This window comes from Xylocopa sonorina, chromosome 9, assembly GCF_050948175.1.
Source record: "Xylocopa sonorina isolate GNS202 chromosome 9, iyXylSono1_principal, whole genome shotgun sequence".
Lineage (NCBI taxonomy): Eukaryota > Metazoa > Arthropoda > Insecta > Hymenoptera > Apidae > Xylocopa > Xylocopa sonorina.
The window spans coordinates 10,456,658-10,478,229 of record NC_135201.1 but is presented as its reverse complement, the minus strand read 5'-3'; the positions used below and the strand labels follow the sequence as shown (position 1 = coordinate 10,478,229).

General features: G+C 39.9%; 6 protein-coding genes and 1 long non-coding RNA gene across 8 annotated transcripts; 5 read left to right on the top strand and 2 right to left on the bottom strand.

Moving 5' to 3' along the window:
• Nucleotides 1-2,623: 2,623 nt before the first annotated feature.
• On the top strand, nucleotides 2,624-4,672 carry LOC143427085 (uncharacterized). The gene is made up of 2 exons (XM_076900975.1): nucleotides 2,624-3,086; nucleotides 3,315-4,672. The coding sequence occupies exons 1-2, from the start codon at nucleotides 2,624-2,626 to the stop codon at nucleotides 3,503-3,505; spliced, it is 654 nt and encodes a 217-aa protein (XP_076757090.1). The 3' UTR covers nucleotides 3,506-4,672.
• A 36-nt stretch (nucleotides 4,673-4,708) lies between these two features.
• Echs1 (Enoyl-CoA hydratase, short chain 1) lies at nucleotides 4,709-6,688 on the bottom strand. Its single transcript, XM_076900974.1, has 7 exons — nucleotides 6,474-6,688; nucleotides 5,837-6,043; nucleotides 5,614-5,738; nucleotides 5,326-5,530; nucleotides 5,126-5,245; nucleotides 4,984-5,051; nucleotides 4,709-4,910 (listed from the first exon to the last, which is right to left on the bottom strand). The coding sequence occupies exons 1-7, from the start codon at nucleotides 6,568-6,570 to the stop codon at nucleotides 4,845-4,847; spliced, it is 888 nt and encodes a 295-aa protein (XP_076757089.1). The 5' UTR covers nucleotides 6,571-6,688; the 3' UTR covers nucleotides 4,709-4,844.
• Nucleotides 6,689-7,467: 779 nt separating this feature from the next.
• On the top strand, nucleotides 7,468-8,925 carry LOC143426779 (uncharacterized). The gene is made up of 5 exons (XM_076900414.1): nucleotides 7,468-7,571; nucleotides 7,642-7,735; nucleotides 7,807-8,054; nucleotides 8,150-8,295; nucleotides 8,522-8,925. Exons 2-5 carry the CDS (start codon nucleotides 7,675-7,677, stop codon nucleotides 8,658-8,660), a joined length of 594 nt encoding a protein of 197 aa, XP_076756529.1. The 5' UTR covers nucleotides 7,468-7,571; nucleotides 7,642-7,674; the 3' UTR covers nucleotides 8,661-8,925.
• An 864-nt stretch (nucleotides 8,926-9,789) lies between these two features.
• LOC143427513 (myo-inositol 2-dehydrogenase) lies at nucleotides 9,790-12,067 on the top strand. The gene is made up of 4 exons (XM_076901727.1): nucleotides 9,790-9,922; nucleotides 10,161-10,403; nucleotides 10,493-10,874; nucleotides 11,014-12,067. The coding sequence occupies exons 1-4, from the start codon at nucleotides 9,837-9,839 to the stop codon at nucleotides 11,470-11,472; spliced, it is 1,170 nt and encodes a 389-aa protein (XP_076757842.1). The 5' UTR covers nucleotides 9,790-9,836; the 3' UTR covers nucleotides 11,473-12,067.
• On the bottom strand, nucleotides 11,581-15,862 carry Rngo (DNA damage inducible 1 homolog rngo). 2 transcript variants are annotated; one of them, XM_076901725.1, is made up of 6 exons: nucleotides 15,352-15,862; nucleotides 14,382-14,606; nucleotides 14,051-14,305; nucleotides 13,411-13,716; nucleotides 13,193-13,333; nucleotides 11,581-12,974 (listed from the first exon to the last, which is right to left on the bottom strand). In XM_076901725.1, the coding sequence occupies exons 1-6, from the start codon at nucleotides 15,611-15,613 to the stop codon at nucleotides 12,763-12,765; spliced, it is 1,401 nt and encodes a 466-aa protein (XP_076757840.1). In that variant the 5' UTR covers nucleotides 15,614-15,862; the 3' UTR covers nucleotides 11,581-12,762. The 2 variants fall into 2 exon arrangements, with proteins under 2 accessions (XP_076757840.1, XP_076757841.1); XM_076901726.1 differs by having other exon boundaries at nucleotides 15,295-15,433.
• On the top strand, nucleotides 13,197-13,829 carry LOC143427514 (uncharacterized). Its single transcript, XR_013102320.1, has 2 exons — nucleotides 13,197-13,324; nucleotides 13,472-13,829. It is a non-coding gene; the product is annotated as an uncharacterized LOC143427514 (long non-coding RNA).
• Nucleotides 15,863-19,964: 4,102 nt separating the features above from the next.
• Fer1 (48 related 1) lies at nucleotides 19,965-21,326 on the top strand. The gene is made up of 3 exons (XM_076901100.1): nucleotides 19,965-20,236; nucleotides 20,505-20,824; nucleotides 20,935-21,326. Exons 1-3 carry the CDS (start codon nucleotides 19,965-19,967, stop codon nucleotides 21,072-21,074), a joined length of 732 nt encoding a protein of 243 aa, XP_076757215.1. The 3' UTR covers nucleotides 21,075-21,326.
• The last annotated feature ends 246 nt before the right edge of the window (nucleotides 21,327-21,572 follow it).

The window sequence follows — 21,572 nt, the reverse complement described above, 5'->3', positions numbered from 1 at the left end:
GTCGGATGATCCTATCGGTTTATGCAACAGAAAACGCTTTTCCTTTTCTAATTCTTCGAATGAAACGAACAAAATTTTGTTACCGCATCTGGTGCCGTCACATCCTTTTTGGCTTGCGACAAAGAAGCCGCTAGCACGTTACATTACACGCTCGACTTGGTTCACGAGAGGAGACTCTCCCCAATAATGGGCATAACTCGATCGCGTTCAGAGTTGGTCTTCTTAGTAGCAACAGGACGAGTTACAATTTCTTCATAGATTTTCATGGTCGATGGAAGGTGCTCAACGAATCAGTGTATTCGCCTTAAAGTGCAATATCCTAAAAATAGGTTAAAGAATGGTGTTGCGCCGATGAATTGAGCAACGGCTGGACGATTTTCCAACGGCGTTTCTGCGGCTGAAACAAGTTCCAGTCGTATCACGAGAGTTTGCGCACCGCTGGGCCCGGTCGACCGATATCAAACGTCGATAGACTGGTAATATGGCGTTTGTATCGGCGACGGGGCACGAGCGGGCGAAAGAGGAAACGAGAGGAGCGGTTTACCTGGACGAAACTCGCTGCCTGGCAACCAGCTCACCACCAGGTGACTGAGATATATTGTTGGTCCGTTGCAAAAGCTATGAAAATCGCTCTTTCGAACCCAGCTCCCGCTACTAGCCAGCTGCGCCTTCATTAGAGAATCTTTTACCCGAGCTTTACAAACTTTCTTTTCTGCTCTATAGTGCTTGTACTTTTTACACTCGTAGAAGTCTTCAGGAATACTGTTACTTTCCACGAAAATCTGAAATTAATTCCCACGAATTCAAATGCTGTTCCCTTTGCCACGGTTGTTTTTCAATTTTACACGTACCATGAATGAAATGTTAATATTCAATCAACGGAAGGTGACTTACGGCGTTCCTCTTTACATTCAACGTTGAATGGTCGCTTGTGCGCGCTGTTGGACGAAGGCATTTTCGCCTCGGATAAATATCATCCTACGTAATAGGGAGCGTGTGTTAATGTTGATTGCGGGCCGCGTAACAGTTCACGACACTCGGACCGGTATCCCGGGGAACCACGTGCGTGTACACACCATGAATACTTAAAGCCCGTGCGAATAACTCTTCCGTAATCGCACGACTCGTATTCTCAAATCGGTCGCTGTTCAACATCCCATACAATCTTGGAAACAGTATAATTCTGATTTCTCGACTATTGCGAAACGACTCTCGATACTTACTCTGCCAGATCATTCGTAAAAGTCGCCAATAATTACTTTCACGAACATGAAATTAGTACCACTTGTGCGTTCGTAACCGATTAGTCGGATGAAGTTGGTTTCGTGCTTATCGACAGGATTGCACGAATGGTAAAAGGCAACGAAACGTCCACGCTTGTGCGTCAGAATGCACCCTGGCCCTTCGTGGCTGGCGACTGAAAACAAAAAACCTTTCTGGGTATAAATAAAGCGATTTCTCACGGCGCAAATGGAAAGTGCGCCGAGGGAAACGTGGGCGAGATTTCGCGTTATCGATCCTAAGATCGGACCGCGCGGGCCCACGCTGAATCGCGTAACTGCCGACGCTATTTTTTTCTTTTTTTTCATAGGCGAACAATAACCCGCCGGCTTTTTATTAATGCTCCAATAACGGTTGCTCGCTCCACCTCGGTTCCTAGATCTTCGCTCTACTAGAACCGTAATCTGGTTTCACGTGCTTTGTTACCCATCTCCTTTGCATTCAAATGACCGATGTTCTCGAATAGCAAGGCTCGTGTACTCGTCGGGGAATTTTGTCATGGTACAGCAATCCCTTGGATAGATAGGATCCTTTGTTCCGATTCTGCTGTTCCTGCAACGATAAGCAACAGTCAGTTTGGAATGTGATGAGTTATTAATTGGTTTTTAAAAGAGCTATCCAATGTCCGTTTCTTAATTCTTGGTAGGAGAGGCAGATGGGAGAACGATCAACTTAGTGTAGACTTTTGAAATGGTCAGAGGTTCTTACTCGGTAGGAAAGGTAAATGTGCACACGTACAGTGTATTACACGCCATCTGTATCTGCGATAACGGGAATACGTTGTGCATTTAAGCTTCGTTAGGGCAATTTAACGACGCCCGGGAAACCGCTCGCGCCACGCGTTCAATTATTACCGGCAACGGGTTCTAATGTGCAAAACATTTCATGGTTTTGCGCGTAATTCCGGTTTACACCCTGCACTGCGAGTGGCTAACGTAGGGAGGACCATCTGATTTAAATATGCGACCTCTCTTGGCTATTATAAAGTACTTTTCAACGTTCACGTAGATTAGTAAATAGTGATAAAAACTCAAACTGCTATCTTGAAAAAAAATGATGGCATTTTTGCTGCTTTTTTCGCTAATAAATTACAGAGGAATGTCTTTCTGTTAATGGCCAACACGCGGTAGATCCCATTACTGCTGAAATCAAATACAAATTTTGAACATGGTCGCGCGGAATTTAAATGTCCCTATTTCCTCACTATTGCGAAATGTTATATTACATACTAATTGTAATAACCAATGAATTATTTACATCCTTCCTAATACCGAAAATCCTTTTTTTAGGCAAATAACAATAGAGGTGCTACATCATCTGCTGATTCTGGACCGTAAATACAATGGCAAGGCAGCAGACAGCCGATAGGAATATTCCTCATCTTCGAGACATCTTTGGATTCGGCAATAAATGGGAGAACACGCGTCTCCAAGCCGAGGAGAAGGCACCAGGGCACGATAGCGCTGTGTCTGTCGGCTCGACTTCGGGCGAGGAGGAGAGCCCTAAGAACAGCAAGAAGAAAAAGTCACGTCGTCGCGATAACAGTAAAACATTAACAGAAAGCGACGTGAAGCATCTAGAGAGACACCTGTCCATGAAGAAGACCATTCGTAAGAAGATTATGCGTGATCTGCAGCAAGCGTTCGTCGAGGACCCGAACGAGTTCCGAGTGGACGACATACCACCGGAACAGCTCAAGGCGGAAATCAATATTCAGAGTCTGAGTTTTGGGACACCGTCACAGAAACAGGGACGCACGCGTGGCAACGCGGAAAACACTTTCCTGGACATGCTGCGCGCTGGAGGTAGTAAGACTTTCCTGAGCTTAATTTTTCAAACGTGCCAAGCTTTTCTGCTGCAGTCCACTTTATGTTATCATTGAACATTCATCAGCGTTGTACTACTTCATATCTAGTTTCTTATACGCGTACATTTTCCATATGAAACTGAAACATAAATAATCAGGATATAAATGATCTACCAATTTCGTTAATATTATAGCGATGGTATTATGAGAATGTATCTGTTTCTAGGTCTTGAAAAGAACTCTGGGGACGGAGATAGAGACTCTGGACACGGTGGTTCCCCTACAAGGGAGACTCTGAATGCGCAAGACACAGACGACGAGTCTAGTTACCCCTATGACACGCCAGTTGCAACACCATCGAAGAAGAGCGGTAATTTCTGGAGACGTTTCACCATGAAAAGCCGCAACAAGCGGTAAATCTCCGGCTTGAACGTTCAGTCGACGACCAATCGATTTAATTTCCGTTTCTGTAACTATATACCAACTTAGTTATTCGAGCAGAGCTTGCAACTGTGATATATATACGAGAAAGGAAACCGAGTTGTCCCGCGTGAGCATACTTCCCAAATTCTTTTATTCCCAGATCTCGAGAAATTTTCTACACTCATTTGCAGGAACGAAGGACCAATACAATTCATATATCATAAAAAGAGATGAACTTTTATACAGAACCATGAACATTTTTATGATCAAAAATCATGTGTACACGTAGAAGATATTTTTGGAATTTTCTCTGAGGACGCTTTTCGGCTGAGCTTTGTAAATAACGATTTTTAACATTGCAAATAATATGGAAATTTCTCTGAGACCTTGCCCCCTGGTCTTCCTACCAATAATGTTATACGGATCCTTTTGGTGTGTACTTAAAATAATGATTACTTAATTAAGAAACACAGCGAGAATATTTAGAGTGTAAGGGTAGCTAGTTTGAATAATTTTTCCTTTTTTGTAATTCTTAAAGTAAGGACGAGATGGAAACAATAAGTATGCACAGCTCTTTCACTATACCTGTACATTGTTAGTGTTAGCTAGTCAAGCAGGTTTTACAAGAGGATCGACATACTATGTATTCTCAGACCATTCGTACCGATTTGATACTGATGTTTTTTTCTGCGTATTTGATACGTTAAATATATTTACTGAAAACGTCTAGGATTACTCTATACATGTACATTAATAGGAAAGAATCGAGTCAGAAATAATTGAAAAACTTCCAATTACTTTTTCGACTGAAAATGCACAATGAAAACGGGAACATCTTTTTATACCGCAAAGTGGTCTTCGATTCTCCGAGGAAATCTGAAAGCATTGATGATTATAAAGATTTCCAAGTAACGCAAGCGAGATATTATTACTATAAAGTTTGATATTTATTATGTAACGATGTTGGTACGAAATTTCATTGTTCCTATCGTTCTTGGATACCTTTCATTACGTTTGCAGCATCTCCGTGCTTCGACGCGAGCATCAGAATTATTATAAATAAGAAACATTTACCTGGTACGAAACGTTAATTGTAAATGTATCATACTCAAGGATTATGATGTTAGTATTATGTAGCGATTAAATAAAAGTTCTTTACGAACGTTACTTCGCCTTCAGTTTTCTTAAAAATAAAAAAAAACGAAGAAGAATATTTATTAAAAAATATTGCTCGTGATAACAAATATAGAAGTATTCGATGCAATGTATAAAATCTGGTACAAAAATAAGTATTTAATTATACTTGGGTAATTTAGTCAACAGTAAGTCCCTTTTATTGGTTAGTGAACTTAGGTGGTCTCTTCTCGACAAATGCCGTCATCCCTTCCTTTCTGTCGGCCTGAATGTTCAATTATACGATTCAATTATTCACTAGTTAAATTGATACGTTAGAAGAAGAAACTGATTCTTACCGTCGCGAATGTACCATGGAACATCCTCTTCTCAAAGTGGAGTCCTTCCGTCAATGTAGTTTCATAAGCTACAAATAAAAATAAAGTGATAGGAAGGTATTACATTACACCTACATATCTTTCTTCATCTTTTAATAATTACCAGCATTAACAGATTCCTTTGCCATGGCAACTATTAGCTGAGAATTGGAGGCAATTTTCTCACCCAACTTGACCGCCTCAGCAACGAGTTTGTCTGCTGGGAACACCTTACTGACCAGGCCTGCGATAAAAAGTATTTTAAGCAATAATGTTTTCGTTTTACACATAAGACCTTTTCCCTCTTTTCCTCGTCGAACCCACCGCACTTTTCTGCTTCTTCAGCGGTGATCTGGTTCCCTGTAAGTACCATTTCCATTGCTTTGCTCTTGCCAATAACTCTGGTTAATCTTTGAGTGCCACCTGAGCCGGGGATTGTACCAATCAAAATTTCTGGTTGACCAAATCTCGCTTTGTCTCCCGCGTAGATGATGTCGCACATCATTGCCAATTCGCATCCCCCGCCTAACTGAAAATACGTTGATCAATGAGCAACTGATGAATGACAAATAAAAGAAAATCTCTCGCGGGTAAAAAAATTATTTTACTTACAGCGTAGCCGTTTATGGCGGCGATCACCGGTTTCGTTACATGAGAGAGCCTGTCCCAGTCGGCAAGGAAATTATCTTTAATGGTTTGTGCATAAGTATTATTCTGCATTTGCTTGATATCGGCACCTAGTAGGACAGTAAACATTTAATTGGCAATAATTGAAATTAATATGATGACGATAAGTATAACTATGTAAACAACTGTGGTACAAGGTTTATTTTACCGGCTGCAAATGCTTTTTCACTGCCTGTAACGACTATGGCACCGATATTTTCATTTCTGTCCATTACCATCAAAGCTTCGCTTAATTCTCTCATTAGTTCATTGCAAAGAGCGTTCAACGCTTTTGGTCTTGACAATGTGATTAAACCCACGTTCTTCTTTTCGCCAGTTGTTTCCACCTTGATGAATTCATAATTTTTAACCTGACCTGTAAGATGGAACTCTTTGTTTACAGGGCTTCAAGAAAATAACATGGAAGATGGCGACTGCACGATTTGAGATGTTTTCATATTTAAAGTAGATCGTAACTAATTGATAACCTTTATCGATCGTATAAGTTACGTAATATTTTGGAATAAATTAGAATTGGCTTTTAACGAGTACAGCACAACATGAAAAATTTCAGTATTCGTCATGCATTGTCATGACACGTTTGATAAGGTACAATAAAATACTGTTAAGGTCAAAAAATTCGTCTAAGTTTTGCCTCGACTAAATCTTATATTCGAGTGATATTTATATCTAATAATAACACTATCACCAATATATCATACACAATATAAATTTAAAAAATGAAGATATCACACAATCGAATACTAATTTTGCCATCGTTAATTTTGTTCAAGAATTATACTCACAACAATAATATTTGACATCAGATGCAAAATATTGTGGCCTACGGCCAATCTGCAGGCCTTTACTGAACAAAATTTGACCAATTCGTGTAGTTGCCATATTTGTTAAATTTATGAAATTATACACGGTGGAAGCACTGTTCTATAAAATTTACTCGTATCAGCGACGACTTTACGCAAGGAATGATATGGTCTACTCACTGACAGTGGCTATATACAGATCGAACACACAATTTTATAAGCGCTCGCTGGAAACAGTGGTGTACCCGATGAACTCCATACCCTAACCCTTTTATTATAAGAATCGTTACACGTAATTGAAGAGACCATATTATATCGTACTGTAAAATAATTACGTAATGGAGAAATCACAGTACGGTATAGATTCCTAACAAAATTCTCGAGAATCAAATAAATGGACGAATGAATGCTACCATTGTACACACTGTGACCATATTTTCTTAGGACAGCATTTTCGTTCAACTTCTCACCATGTACAGATGTTACATAATTTGTTAGTCCTTCCAAATTCATGGCCAAGGATAAGTTCATTAAAATGAATTGGGAGAGAGTGGTAATTGGACAAGACTTGATTTCAGAGTCGTCGTCTTCGCGACATCAGACGGATACTAGTTTAATGTACATCTTGAGAACCGTAAACTGGTTGATAAGTGCGTTGACGAACATAAAAATAGACAGATTACGAGATCAATGGAAAGAAGCGAGATTTGTAAAAACTTCCACTGCATGGATTGAGTAACGCGGATAATGCAACGAAAAAATAAGTACAGTAGTTTTTATCTGTTTGTCGGTAGCTTTTCCGAGCTTGGAGACTGATGACCGCGATGACTTGGACGGCTCCAAACGTTGGTAACCAGGCTTGATCCCTCGTATTGGTATACAGAATAAATTCGTGATCTTCCTAGGGGAAAGAGGAATTTGTTACTTTTATCGCCATGATTTAATAAAATTTAATCTAATCTCTTCCCTAATATTCGTATTAATAACAGCGATTTAAATGCATAAGTGGATTTGGTTTATCGGTTTGAACAAAAGATGCCTACGTGTCGTGGAGAAAGTATCGAAGAATGTGATGCAAAGGTGGGAGTCAGTCAGGAACAGGCAATAAGAGGAATTGCTTTCTGATAAATGAACTTGAACTTTTTCTCAGTTCACGGACGTTCGTCTGGCGGAGTTTTGAATCATGCGAGCGCTGGTACACGTTGTATTCCTTCTCATTTGCATGTTAGACGAACAATGGGCTGGTAACAGAAAAAATTCTAATTAGTTACAAAAAGAATATTATTCGAAATAAATAAAAAGAGTCGTGTCTTAGTGGAAATTTGGGAGCAAGATTTGTCCACGGATATGCAAATTGGGGCATCCACAGTGGGATACGATAAGGTCGCCCTATATTGCGAGGCAACAGAAATGGTGGTGAATCTTCAAATGCCTGAAGATTTTTCAGGCGTGATCTATACACGAGGTAGCTTCTACTCCAGGCAACTTCCATGTTTCTTGGATCCTGTTCGTGGCAAAAGTTTCACATTAAATATCCCCTTCGACCAGTGCGGAACGGAAAATGTGAATAGTCCATAAAATCACTGACAATTGCTGAAGAATATCTACAAGATAACGAAAAGCAGTATAAGAACACTTGAAATTATTTATTATTTCAGATTGGTGACAAATATAAAAATATTCTAATCCTCCAACACGACGACGAACTAATTACACCGGGGGACGCTGCTTTTGTCCTAGAATGCGATTTCTCTAAATCCAGAGAGCTCACTGTATCAGCAGAATTAAACGACGTCGATAAAAAGTAATTACAATAACAACTCTTTTATGTTTATCTTGGTATTTAAAGGTAAAATAATAAAGCCAACAAATGTAATTGGGATAAGAACGGTTCCACAGCCCAGAAACTGGTTTGAACCGGAATGTCTTATAATATTATGTAATAGTGGTACTCTTACAATATTTTTTTGTTTGTCTGGCATCGAGTAGGTTATCTGAACGGTAGCGATTGATTAAACTTTGTATTTCAGAGAAACAAGATCCAGCATATCTTTGGTAGATGCTGATCCCAGCGGAGATGAAACGAAAAAAATTGCATTCCTAACGAGTAACACCAACAAAGTTCTATTCGACTCTAATTCAATACCCAAGATGAACGACGAGTTGTGAACCATTTCTTGATATAATCCCACTTTATTGTTAATGTTCAACTTTTCTTGTTCGTTAACTAAAGTGAACGAGGCGATACTCGAGCTTAAAATTAACGAAAACTTTGTCAGACCTAAAAAACTACATAAAAGTAATTAGAATAGGAATTTAAATATTTTTAACAAGCCATTTAACTATTTTAAAGATGATAAAATCAGGTCAATGACTTTAATTATCGATAGTAGAATTCCACTGCGATCTGCGCGTCGAATACAGTATCAAATGTTATATGGACGTTTGATATACCGTGTAAGAAAATGGTTTATTCCTGTACACAAATAAATTAAGATAATAAAGATCGATATTCCTAGTTGAACGATATACGAAACGATAGCCTGATAATATTCTGCTACACGAATATATTCAAAACATATTACCTTATTGTCGAACAATTCTACTTGACTAGAAAATTAAAATTTGCGGTAGTGCAACATTTTTGTGCAGTACCACATTACGTTAATAAGGGAGACTACAATGGATACCCAATGAAATGTTCGTCAGTTATGCTACTCTATTGACAATTGACACGAACGACTTCTCTTGATTGTACCTAGCAAATTACTTTAACGAACAATTGGAAGACTCTCGAACTTTGAAATGACCATAACAATTTCTACCTTATAGAGTCGAACATTTAAAACAAAAACAAATACCAAATGAATAAAACGTTGACCCTACATTAAAAATGATGGGAAAATTTCTTAACTATTGAATCTGGTATACCATGATAATCCTAAATACTTTTAAAAGCCAAATAGTACAGATTTTCCATAACTTCATCGTGCGATTCATACAATTCCACAACCTTATCTGATGTAAACTAAATTCTTCTAGATCTCCATCAGATATAATATTGTTTATCGAGCCACTTTCGGATCAAAAGATCGCTCAGACAAACAAGCAGAGTCACATTAGTAAAGGAATGGTAAAGATCAACACTCTGTAAGCCATTTTATCATTTGCAAAACAGCAATCATCGCCAATCCGTGAATTATTTTTCTCGAATGTGTCGTAATTTACGTCATACATAATCGCACATTGCTCCCCACTCTGATCGTTCAGCTCATTTATATATGTAAGGGACCCCCTATTAAAGGCTGTTCTGGCTGGTTGAATATTTCAAAGGCAAGGGACACCATGGCAACGACGAAATTCAGAGACACGGCTTCTCCGTATTCGAAACCAAGACCTCCACCGCCTTCAGAAGACTATCTCCATCATAAGTAAGTACTTTTTTGAATTTGTGAACGCAGCCATTAAATCCTCCTAAAACAACGATGTACAATCCTCTTCATCACTGTAAATACATTAGAATATTTTCAGTTTCTTAACATAACTTTAAATAACCACATAAAATTATAAAATTACAGATCGCAGAACTGTTTACAAATAAATGTTATTTCATAAATCCTTACACGGTGCTTTAACAATCATTAAAAAAGAAATTCAATGTTATTACAGGTACCTAAATGACCTAACATTGAAGCAAGACGCACGCCTACCAGTATTGAAACTAGCCTTGTTCGGTGTTGGCCGCGCTGGTACCATCCATTTGTCCAATATTGTTGTCAATCGGCGAGTCAAATTGGTCTACATCGTGGACGACATCGAATCCAAATGGGCGAGCATCAAAAATTATTGGCACCTCGATGATGTTATTTTCTTGAATAGCAAACAAGCGGATAAAGTTTACAACGACCCTAGGTACAATGAACTTTATACTCTGACGATTAGAACTATGAATTAGAATATTTGGAAAGTAAAAGAAAAATCTGTGTTAATTAAACTTATAGTGTTGATGCGGTCATCGTCGCATCGCCTACGTTTACTCACGAGGGTATCGTGAGAAGAGCATTAGAAGCAAAAAAGGCGGTGTTCTGCGAGAAACCAATAGCTGAGGATGATGCGAACAGCATAAAATGCTACGAGACAGCCAAGAAGGTCGGCAAGCCGTTGTTCTGTGCCTTCAATAGACGTTTCGATCCCAGTTACTCCTCTGTCAAAGAAAGAGTCAGAAACGGAGAGGTTGGACACGTTCACATTATTAAAACGGTCGCTAGAGATTCTCCTCTTCCTACCTTGGAGTACATAAAAACATCCGGTGGCATATTCCATGACTGCATAGTGCACGATATAGATTTAATGACTTGGATCCTTGGAGAGCTTCCTATCAAGGTGAGAGCATCTTTAATAATCTTTTCATCTCAACTGAAAAAAAAGAAGAAAATTATATAATTGAATCTACATAAAAAAAAGTGCACTTTACGAAGAAGTTAAAAATACCTTATACTTTTGTAAACGTATTTGATTGTAGGTCGCTGTCCAGGCACACGCTCACATCCCAGAGATCAAAGCAATCGGTGACTATGATACGGTAGTTGTATCCCTTCACTTCCCATCAGGCACCCTGGGCAACATTGATATCTCGCGAAACAGTGCTTACGGTTACGACCAACGTCTGGAAGTATTCGGGCCAAAGGGTATGATCACAGCGGACAACGAACAACCATTACACTGTGTCACCACACAATACGGCCACGCTGGACTCAACAGTCCGCCCATTTGGTATTCGTTTCCCAGTCGATTCGCCAACGGTTACCGCCGTGAACTGGATCACTTTATCGACGTCGTACACGGGAAAGCAGAGTCCATCGTGCAGCCTAAAGAGACGCTTGCAGTAATTAAAATCGCGACTGCCTGTTTGGAGTCCGCGCGAACTGGCAAAGTAGTAGAAATTAGATGGGCGAAAAATGAATTGCTCGATACTGTATGATTACCCAGCGACTTCTCTTTCGCTATGCCGTAATTAAAAGATTATGATGATCAATTTATCTAATTGCAGTTTTTCTTGCATACGCACACGAATGAAGATATAGGTGAATCATGTTTGTTATACGTTTTCTTTTTTACGAGTATAATAATATAAAGAAAATACAGAAAAATACCATATACCCTAAGTAGATACTAACGATACAAAATTCGCGTTTTTTGCACTTCAGACTCTATCTGAACGCCCAGTAAAATCAAACAATAAAAGTTCCCATACTTATGTATTTTATTATCAACACACTTAGCCCCTTTAAATTGAAGGTATTAACGAAAATCCATCATTAACTCGTTTATCCATCAACGCGCTCGTTTCACGTTACAAAATCGTATATTAAGTTTTCTTCTTTCTAAAATCACTAAATTGTGAAGAGGAACTTATATTTCCAAAAGTGTCGCAAGCTAATTTTTGGTCATAAAGCTCGAAACTTTTGTGGAATCGTGCAATGTATTCTTTTCCAGTCATAATGCTATCCGTTCAGAAATTTATTCTTTTCCATGTAATTTAATAAAAGAAGTTGAAACTTTTGTGCGAATAATAAGCTGCGCCCTAACTTAGAACCATTAATTCACCTTATTACTGACCCCTAAACTTATGTATTGCATAATGATAAGTTCAATTATCAGAGCACACTGACTTTCTCTCAAAACTTGAAAAATTCGTCTTACAGACTTCTGTATACACACAACAAATTGAAAGAAAAAGAAAAAAAATAGGAAAAGATACAGTTTTACTAGATAGACATTCGTCTCTGTAATGGAACATTGAGCCTATATAATTGCTCGACAATATCAGATTTGTTTTGGTTCGTTATCTCATGGTTCTATAATAATTTCAGGCATGCGTGATACGTTTGTAGCAGTTTGGCTTTCATAAAAAAAACTTTCTGATCAACCTGATACTGTAGGTGACTAAGTATTTTGCGTTTTGGTTTTTTATTCTAAAACTAGTTTAGAATGTGACCAGAATTATTGCTGGTGCTCGGTTGAATCTGTGTAGCCTTAGAACGGCTCTTAAATACAGAAATAAAACAAACCCATTAAATTCGAAGCAAAACTTCAATGCTAATTGTCAAGCAATATTTTGGTCGCGTGGTTTCCTGCGCATCAAGATTACACAATAATCGATACGAAAAAATCAACAGTGGATCATTCGTTCCTTTAGTTTTACTGCACGGATATGGAAACCATCACAATTTTACTTTCACCCCAGTTTGCACCCCTTCTCCCGGTTGTTTTATGGTCTAAATTTCGTGAACAATGAATCGGTGGCTTGAGCTTTATCTCCGTGAAATCTACGCAGTTCCGCAATAACATGCATTCTACCGAAACCCAAAGATTCAATTTCTTTCACAGTCTCTTCTGTGAATGGATCGTGGGGGAAGACGGTGGACTCTATAGCGCCCAATCTGCTCGACGTTGCGCTCGAACTGTGTGCTCCTCGATCGTCTGAAAGATACGTAAAAAACAATATTCCTTCAGCACTTTCAGCTAACAGCAGACAAATGAAATTAAACGGTCGCACAGCATAAAATGAATGTTTAAAGTCGTTAGTCCAGGTAAATCCAGGGATCTGTGCTGATGGGATCTGCTTGCAGAACGAAAAGATAGTTAATCTATTGGGAAGGAAACGACCTGGACATATAAATGTATGTATATATACTTACCTTGTTGACGACGCTGCTTTTTCGCGTCTCTGGAACCATCCTCCAGTGTTCTCAAGCCTCCCTTTTTGTCCTCATCATCTTCTACATCGTACATACTCGCGTCAGTATAACCACTGATAGTGAGCCACTCTGGTAACTCCCCTAAAATAAACAACATACTTATGTATACTTAAGTTAACAGATATAAAGTGAATCGTGTTCAAGTTCGTGTAGTTCACCTTCTGCTAGAAATGGTGTCTCGGTGCCGGTAGTTCCAATTGTGAGTACGTTCTTCTTTAGATCTATACAGCATTGATGCCTTTTAAGCATATCCAAACCGAGCAACATGTCCACGCTTTGCTCCGCAAGGACAGTGAATGAACTTGTTAGATGATCGTTCCCAATTTGGATTTGTACCATGTGGATGCGTCCAATAATGCGTTGAGTTCCAATACCGTGAGCTATTCCAGCCCACCTTGTGTCGACTAATCGCATTATGTGACACCTCTCAGCGCATGCATCGGACATTATAGTTGTCTCTGCGCCTAATTATCGATGAAATAACATTAGTACAAGCGGTAAAAATTTTTCCAATAAAAATTGGCAAGATTCATGGGATTTCAGAGAATAAAAATAAATTTTATGCGTGATGCGCGAATTCCCACGTCTAAATTTAAACCGCTCCCTCCATGAAGAACCTCATGCTGTAAAGAATGACTTTGAAAATGCAAGGAATTTAAAAATAGCCATGCGATGGCCAAACGGAACCGAACAAAGACATTTAAATATAATCTTGTCTCCAGTCCAATGCCGATTTGAAATGATGACCACGCGTTTCTCCGCTTTGCAAACGTACTACGAAGACATCAAATTAATCACCTGTGTCGATAAATGCTTTAACTGGAAATCCATTGACTTTACAATTAATATACAACATAACGACTGATCCGAATGTTTCTGGATTGTATTCTATTGCGGCTTTCATATTTGCTTCAATGTTTTTCTGCCTGATATCCTCGGCGATGAACCTCTGTGCCTCTGTATCGAATGGATCCGCGTTCATCATTCTCAGTCTCTGAGCCATGCGTTCTTCCCGTAACTTTATTTGTTCTTTGAGCACGTTGGAAAATTTCTCTACAAATACATAAAAATAATCGCAAAACTGATCAGAATTTTTGTGGGAAATATTTAAATTACATGTTAAACTTACCAAGGTTACCAGACAGTAGAGCACTGGCCAGCTTAGGATTATTCTGGCTGAGTAACGCAACTTGATCTGGATTAGCTAAGAACATGTCTCGTATCATCTCTGGATCGTCCTCCTTTCCAGGATTTTGCATTCTGGCTATACTGCTGCTGCTGCTGGACGCCGATGGCTGTCGACTGTTTGATGCTCCTGGCACTCTGATGGAACTGAAGTCCAACATGGGAATAGCTAGAGTGATGTATCTTGGAATTTAGTACATTCTCTTCTTTACTACGCGATATGCGCTCCTAATTAACTTTGATCAAGCTATCTTCAAAAAAATCAAACGCAAATGGAAGTACAACATATCTGTGCTACGAAATTAAGTCAGACAAGTGTGCAGATCGACAAAACGAGGAACAGAATAGAAAACCTTGCACGAGGACAAAACGTATATTTTAATAGATACTATTCTATGAAGTAGGGGCGATTATACAGTAAAATTCCCAAGGAGACAACATGCTCGCTCGAGTCTGTTAAATTCAGTTCATTGGAATCGTGCACAGAATGTTCCATTCGAGTAAATGAAAGCATTAAGCTATACAAATAAGTAAATGTTCCGTTGGCGTAGAATTCAGAATTTCTATTGCTATCATAGCGTAAACATAAGAACTTGGAACAACAAGAAATTTCAATTTCTCTTCAATTTCCTCGGGAAGTTTCATTTACCAGAATCGGAACGCTCTGAAGATCTGAAATCATAACATTTAAGTCCCCTCGCACAGCTATCCGCGCGCTAACAATATTGGTGAACCCGTTGCTAGTAGCGTGTTCGACCAACAGCGTCAGTTTGTGGATTATCGTGCGAGGGACCCACGATCGAGAGACGTGACAATAACAGTGAAAAAGAAACGTAAATCGAAGCCGAAAAGCTAACCTCACGACCCGCCTCGATCACCACGTTAAATAATGGGTGCTGTGTATTGAAGCTGACCTCCGTTAAAGGTGTGCAGGTTTAAGTCGGCCCCGCTGTGGTGCATGTGCTGCAAGATCACTACGTCACCCTCCCGGATACCGTGATCCTTCAGCGACTTCTTGTCGTTCATCAACGGTAACCCGTTGAACGCGATCACCATCTCGTGAACGGGGACGTTGCTCTCGATCTCGCAGAGAGCTTTGAAGCTCTCCAACTCCATGTCCTCGATCACATCCAGGACGAAGATGTCGTCGCTGAGCGTGGTCACGGTTACCTTCATCCTGGTTGGCTTTGTGCAACTGCAGCGTGCGTGCGGTACGGTCGAACGATACTACAGAGGGACGATAAGGCGATGACGAAGAAACGGCCACACTGCTGAGGCAACGAATTTCTCACGAGAATTTTTGCCGCTCCCCCTTGCGCACGGTACGTCCGTACGAAGAGCGGCCCCGGGATGTAAACTACAATCCAACTCAGCGAAAATACTGGCTGGCCTCGAGGCCTCGATCTGAAGGCCACTTAATGTACCTCGAGATATCGAGGTGGATTCTCGATACGCGACTGAACCGCGTGTCAAGGCTTGATGCGGTTTCCGCCAGAAATTCGAACCTCCACTTTGGTACGCGTCATCGTTTCAGCTGTTGATCTTCGTGCGTTTATGTCCGATGCGAGATTTGAATATGCAAATACGTTATCTGATCATCGAACTATTAAATTATGCACAATAAGATACGCACGATGCTACCTGGAATGTAAAATAAGTTTCCGTTTAGTATCGAAGTTACGATGTTTCCTCTTCGTTTTGCTTTGATATCGTGTGTTCGTTTAACCGTGTGCGAAAGATAAAGAATACTGGAAGATATTGAGAAAAAATGGAACTTTTACAAACGCTTATGGAGACCTCTCTTTTATCCCTAGTAGATAATGTAGATTCGTACTCTCTGATTTTCCATAGATGGAACCACGTACAGAAAATCTTTTGCTACGTCTATTGCACGTAGAACTGCACAGATGTTGAAATGTTTGCACGATGTTCTTACGATAGCGATAATCGAGATGAGAATTTATTAGAGATTTCAGTATCAGCGGCCTTGCGAGCCCCAAGCAAGCACAATTTGAGCATTAAACGTCCCCATACAGAACGGCCAGATCGGTGGAGAGATAGCTTTATCTCTCTCGGTCAATGCACGATGCTATCTTGATCTTCCAAAGCAGCCAGCGGTTATCAATAATTTTCAACTTAACACATGTACTTTGCCTAAGAAAATTACAGCCCTTTGTGCATTCATTCTCACTCGCCATATTGCATAGCATATGCATATCATTATACTCCTACATGGAGTATTCTCTTTTTTGCCAGTGAAAGCTTGGTGGTGGAATGATACGCTTCTTTTTAGAATATCTTGCGATAACGAACCGATTCTGTGGACAAGGAAATGCATGGTGTAAACATGACGCACTCGAGCATGGAACGTTCAAGGGATCGTGCCCTCCTAGAAGGTTCACCCACGAGGACACCGCAGGGGGTGCCATCCCCTATGAACCGGAAACGGATGCGGAGGTGGATATTAGACAGGTGGCTGAAAATTTCGCGTTAGACAGAACTGATGGTTAAATTAATGCACGATTTCGGTAACTCGCTTTATTACATCCCGTTGTTGGGTAAACATTGCGCAAGGTGTGCCAACGATATTTTTTAACTTACTTTGCTGGCTATTTAAACTATTTTTATGCTTTTATACTCGATAAAAGGTTTTAGCATATTAATTCAGATACTGTTGCAGGATCGAAAGCGAATGATTGTTTTAGAAAATTGATTGGTATGAAAATTCTCCCATAGAGATTCCATTAGAGGGCACAACAACCTCCTGCGGGGATGCGAATCGATTAAAACCGAAAGATGAATCGACACCGAGCATAAACCGATTTCACACTCCCGCTGAGTATAAATTAATAGACACTTAGGGGATACGGTTGTATGTCGAGTGGATACCAGGATGTTCTCGGGGTAATACCGACTACCAGGTGTTAGACAGAGGTTCCGGGGTGCAAGGATATGCCATGAAAAATCGGTTAGACACGGGGAGGGCGTCATTTCGAAGAGTGATGTGTTTTTATAGACGCCAGACACCTTTTTTTTAATAAAAACAAAATTTAAAAACTCTTACGGTACTTTAGAAACGAAATTGTAGAAATTTCCATTATTATTATTGATACGGAATAATATTGTAAACATATTTAGATATATAAATTGTAACTGAATGCCTTTTTTAATAAATAAATATTGCTCACCGCGACGATAAAAGCTTTTTTTCCTTTGTAGTATTTAACTTCCCATTGGAATCAGGCGCACACGTGCTCCGGGGATTTACTATTTAAATCTGATCCCCTTCGGTTATCTCTCGATCTCGAGGATCGAAAATCCCGATGTACAATGGACCTGCCCCGATTCTGTATTTTCCTTTCGGATTAGATTCAGCACAGGCTGTGGTTTGCAATCTGCAAATTCGATTTTGCACGATAGCCCCTTGCACCTGAAGCTTATAACATAACAAACTTCTGTTTACGAAGTTGGCTCTATTTTTTATTCATTTGCAAATGTATGTATATATTTTAATGATCCTTGAAATATACCGGAAAAAGACACAATCGTGGGAAAGGGAGAAATCGTTCCCTTGATTTTCCCTGGAACAACAGATGGAGCGAATAATTTATCCTGATGTAAGGAACCCTCTTAATTTGTAGCGTGTTAATTGTCCAGTCTCGACGGATGCGTTTAGCGAGTTTCGTGGGAAATCGATAATGGCATGAACTTACGTCCGGTCGGCGCTTCAAACGAAAACACGTCAGGCATTTTTCCGTGTCCTAAAATATTCTAAAAAAAAAAAAGGTGGAAAACAGTAGACTGAAACAGTGAACTATTCTGAATAAAATAAAATAAATAGAGTGCACCGAAAGTGGAAGGCTGTCCATAAAATGAGCATTCAAGAGAATCGAAGGTGTAACGGAGGACAAAATTAGAGGCACGTGACGTGCACGTGCACCAGGAAGCACCGTGCAAGGGTTTATTCGAGGGTTAACCGGTTCTGCGACATTTGGCCCTGTTGTGGTAACATATAATTATGCGTTTCGTTACAGGTCCGATGTGATTTCTGCTATATTATTACCGTACCGCAAAATTATATTATTTAATAGCCCGACAATATGTTCCTCGAGATACGTCTGCGACTCCAATCTGTTCGTTTCCCTTTTTTTCAATGCATCGTACTTTTCAATTTATTGTAGATTCATTCTTTATCCTAATTTCCATACAATCTAGAAAATTCCATTTTATAAGACTACGTATAAAAGATCCTATCGATTCGTAATCTCATTTGCATTCACTTATTAAATTACTATCCATTGGGAAGTCATTTGTCTCACTCGAATACTTACTGAAATACATTTTGCACATCCTTCGCTGAATTATCCTCCACCCAGAACCTCCCTGTTCCTTATCAGATCGATGAAGAGGCGGAACCAGCAGCCAGGCAACCAGGGGTAGGCAGGATCCACCGCTTACTGGCTCGGCGAATAGGGATGCAGCTCAGGCCTTCAACCCCGCGAATGGCTACCGCTCTTCCCTTTCGGTTTCGTCAGACCACCTGAACCAGAGTGCTCACCAGTGATCCACAGTTCCAATTCACCTCTCAAACAATCCGATACCTCCCCTTTCGCTTGAAATTTAAACAACAAACCAACGATATTACATTAGTGACATTTTCAACCAAACAGAAGATTAAAGCATTTAAAAAATTTCAAACAACTATCACAAATTAAGTTTATAATGAGAATAATTAACGAACGACGTTCGATATGGTGTCGAGTGAGTGTTAACAATAAACAGAAGTGAAGCCAACGTTGCGCAAGAATAGTCGAGGATGACGAAGTCATTTGCGAAGTTTCTCGAATCCGCAGTGGTCTCGCAGGTGTCTGGTGAAGGAATTCCGATCTAGATTAGCAGTATGATTAGGGAACAAGGATTGAATACACTTTGATAAGTGTCTGAACAAACCTGGACACGTGTCTTGGTCTCCTGCTGGCACGTGTTGCTGTTTAGAAGTATTTCCTAGCGCGCGTCGGGGTCACGTGCCGTGTCGATGGTATCAGTGGATCCTTGGGACGTGATCGAGGGTGCTTGGATAGGAATTTCGTCGAAATTTCGGGTAAACGGTCCACTGATCCCAGTATAATTGAATTCGTGCCTTGCACTGAATGTATAAAATTAATTTTTTACCGTCTGACAAAACTTTGGAGCTTGGGAAAAGATTTAGAAATCACGTAGTAGTACCATCAGAAATTTTGCAGAAAAGACTGCACTGTCATTGGCATTTATGATGCAGAAACTTGAATCATCGTCGAGAGATTCTCAGGTAAAACCGAGAGGAGCCTTGAATCCATTGAACTCTGCATTATCTGCTCAAAAAGATGAAGTAAATTAATTAAAAATCCCGTAAGGACGATGCGAGAGTGTATAAATTAGTATAATTCGAGTAGTGAACGATTCTAGTCATCGTACCAAAGAATACAAGTGAAAGAGACGTGCACCAAAGAGAGAAATTCGCGTCAGAAGATATAAAAGGTCCTCCAAGATGTATTCCATGGACAATCTTGAATTGGACATGATGAATCGTCAGTACATGTACGAGGCTCATAGTTTCTTGGGTAATCCAGCGATCCCAGCATTGCCACCGCATTGCGGAGCACCTACCACGGCCACTCTTCCTTCCATCCCGTCGCAATTAGCGTCGCATCCTGCTGGAAGCACCGGAAGCACCAGTGGCAGTGAGATTTACTTGTACGACGAGAATAGCAGTGACAACGAAAGTGCTTATAGCAGCGACCAGGAAAACCATGCCAGAGAGTGAGTATCTTCCTGTACTTCCTATTCGCAGCTCGTCTTTTGCACCAGCATTTGATGATATGAAGAAACCTGCAAAACAAGAATTATCTATTATTAGGGTTCGAACATAACTAATTGGCTTAGCATAAATATTCATGGTACTCGAAGGATTATAAAATTGATTAAATGACGAAAGTGCTAGATATTCTCAATCACCAGTATTGTTGATCGTTTATTAAAGTAAAGGGGGCACCTGTTCTATTAAAAATAGTTCCGTACTGATTTTTAGACGAAGTCAAAGCAATAGACGTAACGGGGCATCGGGGAAGTGTCCAAGACAGGCGGTGCAACAAAGACAAGCCGCCAATATGAGGGAAAGAAGGCGCATGCAGAATATAAACGACGCCTTCGAGGGCCTCAGGGCACACATACCTACGCTCCCGTACGAGAAGAGGCTCTCTAAAGTAGATACATTGAAACTGGCAATCGGATACATTAAGTTCCTAAATGAACTAGTCAGAGCTGACAAGGGTAACGATCCTCTGACGGGGAATGGCGGTCTCTCGAGGTGTTCCGGGCGGGATGATACTAAGAAGGTCATAGTTCGTGGTGAGGCCAATACTAATCGCAGTCGCGTTTCCTTTTGCGATGTTTCTGTGTTAGTCACTGCGCGACAAGGATGCGAAATATACTAATTATTATGAATGGTAAAATTTCAGGCAGCGAGGGGAACCCTTTCATATTCCATTCCCTGTCCTGGTCCAGAAAGACGGACATATCCCCGAACGGGACGATGTACGCGAAAGTGTGGACCCCGGAAGACCCGAGGACCTCGAAAAATGGTTCGACGTTCGAATAAACTGCTCAGGTCTTAAATCATAAGTCGCGTCGGACCATGTGTTATTTAGTATTTAAGAACAGACGTCTCTAGTCATCTTCTACTCCTTTTCCAAATCCAAAAATTATCCTCAACGAACGAACTTTGTTAGTCAAGGAAAGATTACACTGCTCGATTAATTTACGGCTCTAGTCAATTTTAATGCGGTGGACAGTATTATTAAATTATTATTGTTAACAATATTTCATAGCATCTGATAAGCGGATAGTATTGTACTGTCTATTAATGTTTAAAAAAAAAAAACTTGATCGTGAGTTAGAATTGAACAAGAAATTCCTGTGGAATGTTAAGTTCAAGCTGCAGGATGAGTAATATATTTATATTCTTTTCTAGTTTCTCGTCAGTACTTAAAATACGGCGGATCTACGCTTAAAAACCAAGAAAACGAAGAACGCGAACATTTTCCTGTGTTTTCTTTCTAAGCAATCTGAATTGATCCTCGATTTTCCTTACATAACT

What these genes read in the sequence shown, in the direction of transcription:
- LOC143426779 (XM_076900414.1), top strand. Translation starts at nt 7,675, where the DNA reads ATGCGAGCGCTGGTACACGTTGTATTCCTTCTCATTTGCATGTTAGAC. An exon ending in GTTAGACGAACAATGGGCTG is followed by an intron (nt 7,736 to 7,806) that starts GTAACAGAAAAA and finishes GTCGTGTCTTAG; the next exon opens with TGGAAATTTGGGAGCAAGAT. An exon ending in TTAAACGACGTCGATAAAAA is followed by an intron (nt 8,296 to 8,521) that starts GTAATTACAATA and finishes TTTGTATTTCAG; the next exon opens with AGAAACAAGATCCAGCATAT.
- LOC143427513 (XM_076901727.1), top strand. Translation starts at nt 9,837, where the DNA reads ATGGCAACGACGAAATTCAGAGACACGGCTTCTCCGTATTCGAAACCA. An exon ending in GAAGACTATCTCCATCATAA is followed by an intron (nt 9,923 to 10,160) that starts GTAAGTACTTTT and finishes ATGTTATTACAG; the next exon opens with GTACCTAAATGACCTAACAT. An exon ending in TTGGAGAGCTTCCTATCAAG is followed by an intron (nt 10,875 to 11,013) that starts GTGAGAGCATCT and finishes ATTTGATTGTAG; the next exon opens with GTCGCTGTCCAGGCACACGC.
- Fer1 (XM_076901100.1), top strand. Translation starts at nt 19,965, where the DNA reads ATGTATTCCATGGACAATCTTGAATTGGACATGATGAATCGTCAGTAC. An exon ending in CAGGAAAACCATGCCAGAGA is followed by an intron (nt 20,237 to 20,504) that starts GTGAGTATCTTC and finishes ACTGATTTTTAG; the next exon opens with ACGAAGTCAAAGCAATAGAC. An exon ending in TAAGAAGGTCATAGTTCGTG is followed by an intron (nt 20,825 to 20,934) that starts GTGAGGCCAATA and finishes GTAAAATTTCAG; the next exon opens with GCAGCGAGGGGAACCCTTTC.
- LOC143427085 (XM_076900975.1), top strand. Translation starts at nt 2,624, where the DNA reads ATGGCAAGGCAGCAGACAGCCGATAGGAATATTCCTCATCTTCGAGAC. An exon ending in GGACATGCTGCGCGCTGGAG is followed by an intron (nt 3,087 to 3,314) that starts GTAGTAAGACTT and finishes ATCTGTTTCTAG; the next exon opens with GTCTTGAAAAGAACTCTGGG.
- Rngo (XM_076901725.1), bottom strand. Translation starts at nt 15,613, where the DNA reads ATGAAGGTAACCGTGACCACGCTCAGCGACGACATCTTCGTCCTGGAT. An exon ending in CCTGCACACCTTTAACGGAG is followed by an intron (nt 14,607 to 15,351) that starts GTCAGCTTCAAT and finishes ACATCACTCTAG; the next exon opens with CTATTCCCATGTTGGACTTC. An exon ending in GACACCATTTCTAGCAGAAG is followed by an intron (nt 13,334 to 13,410) that starts GTGAACTACACG and finishes TGTTTATTTTAG; the next exon opens with GGGAGTTACCAGAGTGGCTC.
- Echs1 (XM_076900974.1), bottom strand. Translation starts at nt 6,570, where the DNA reads ATGGCAACTACACGAATTGGTCAAATTTTGTTCAGTAAAGGCCTGCAG. An exon ending in CCGCCATAAACGGCTACGCT is followed by an intron (nt 5,531 to 5,613) that starts GTAAGTAAAATA and finishes ACGTATTTTCAG; the next exon opens with TTAGGCGGGGGATGCGAATT. An exon ending in TGAAGAAGCAGAAAAGTGCG is followed by an intron (nt 5,246 to 5,325) that starts GTGGGTTCGACG and finishes TTTTTATCGCAG; the next exon opens with GCCTGGTCAGTAAGGTGTTC.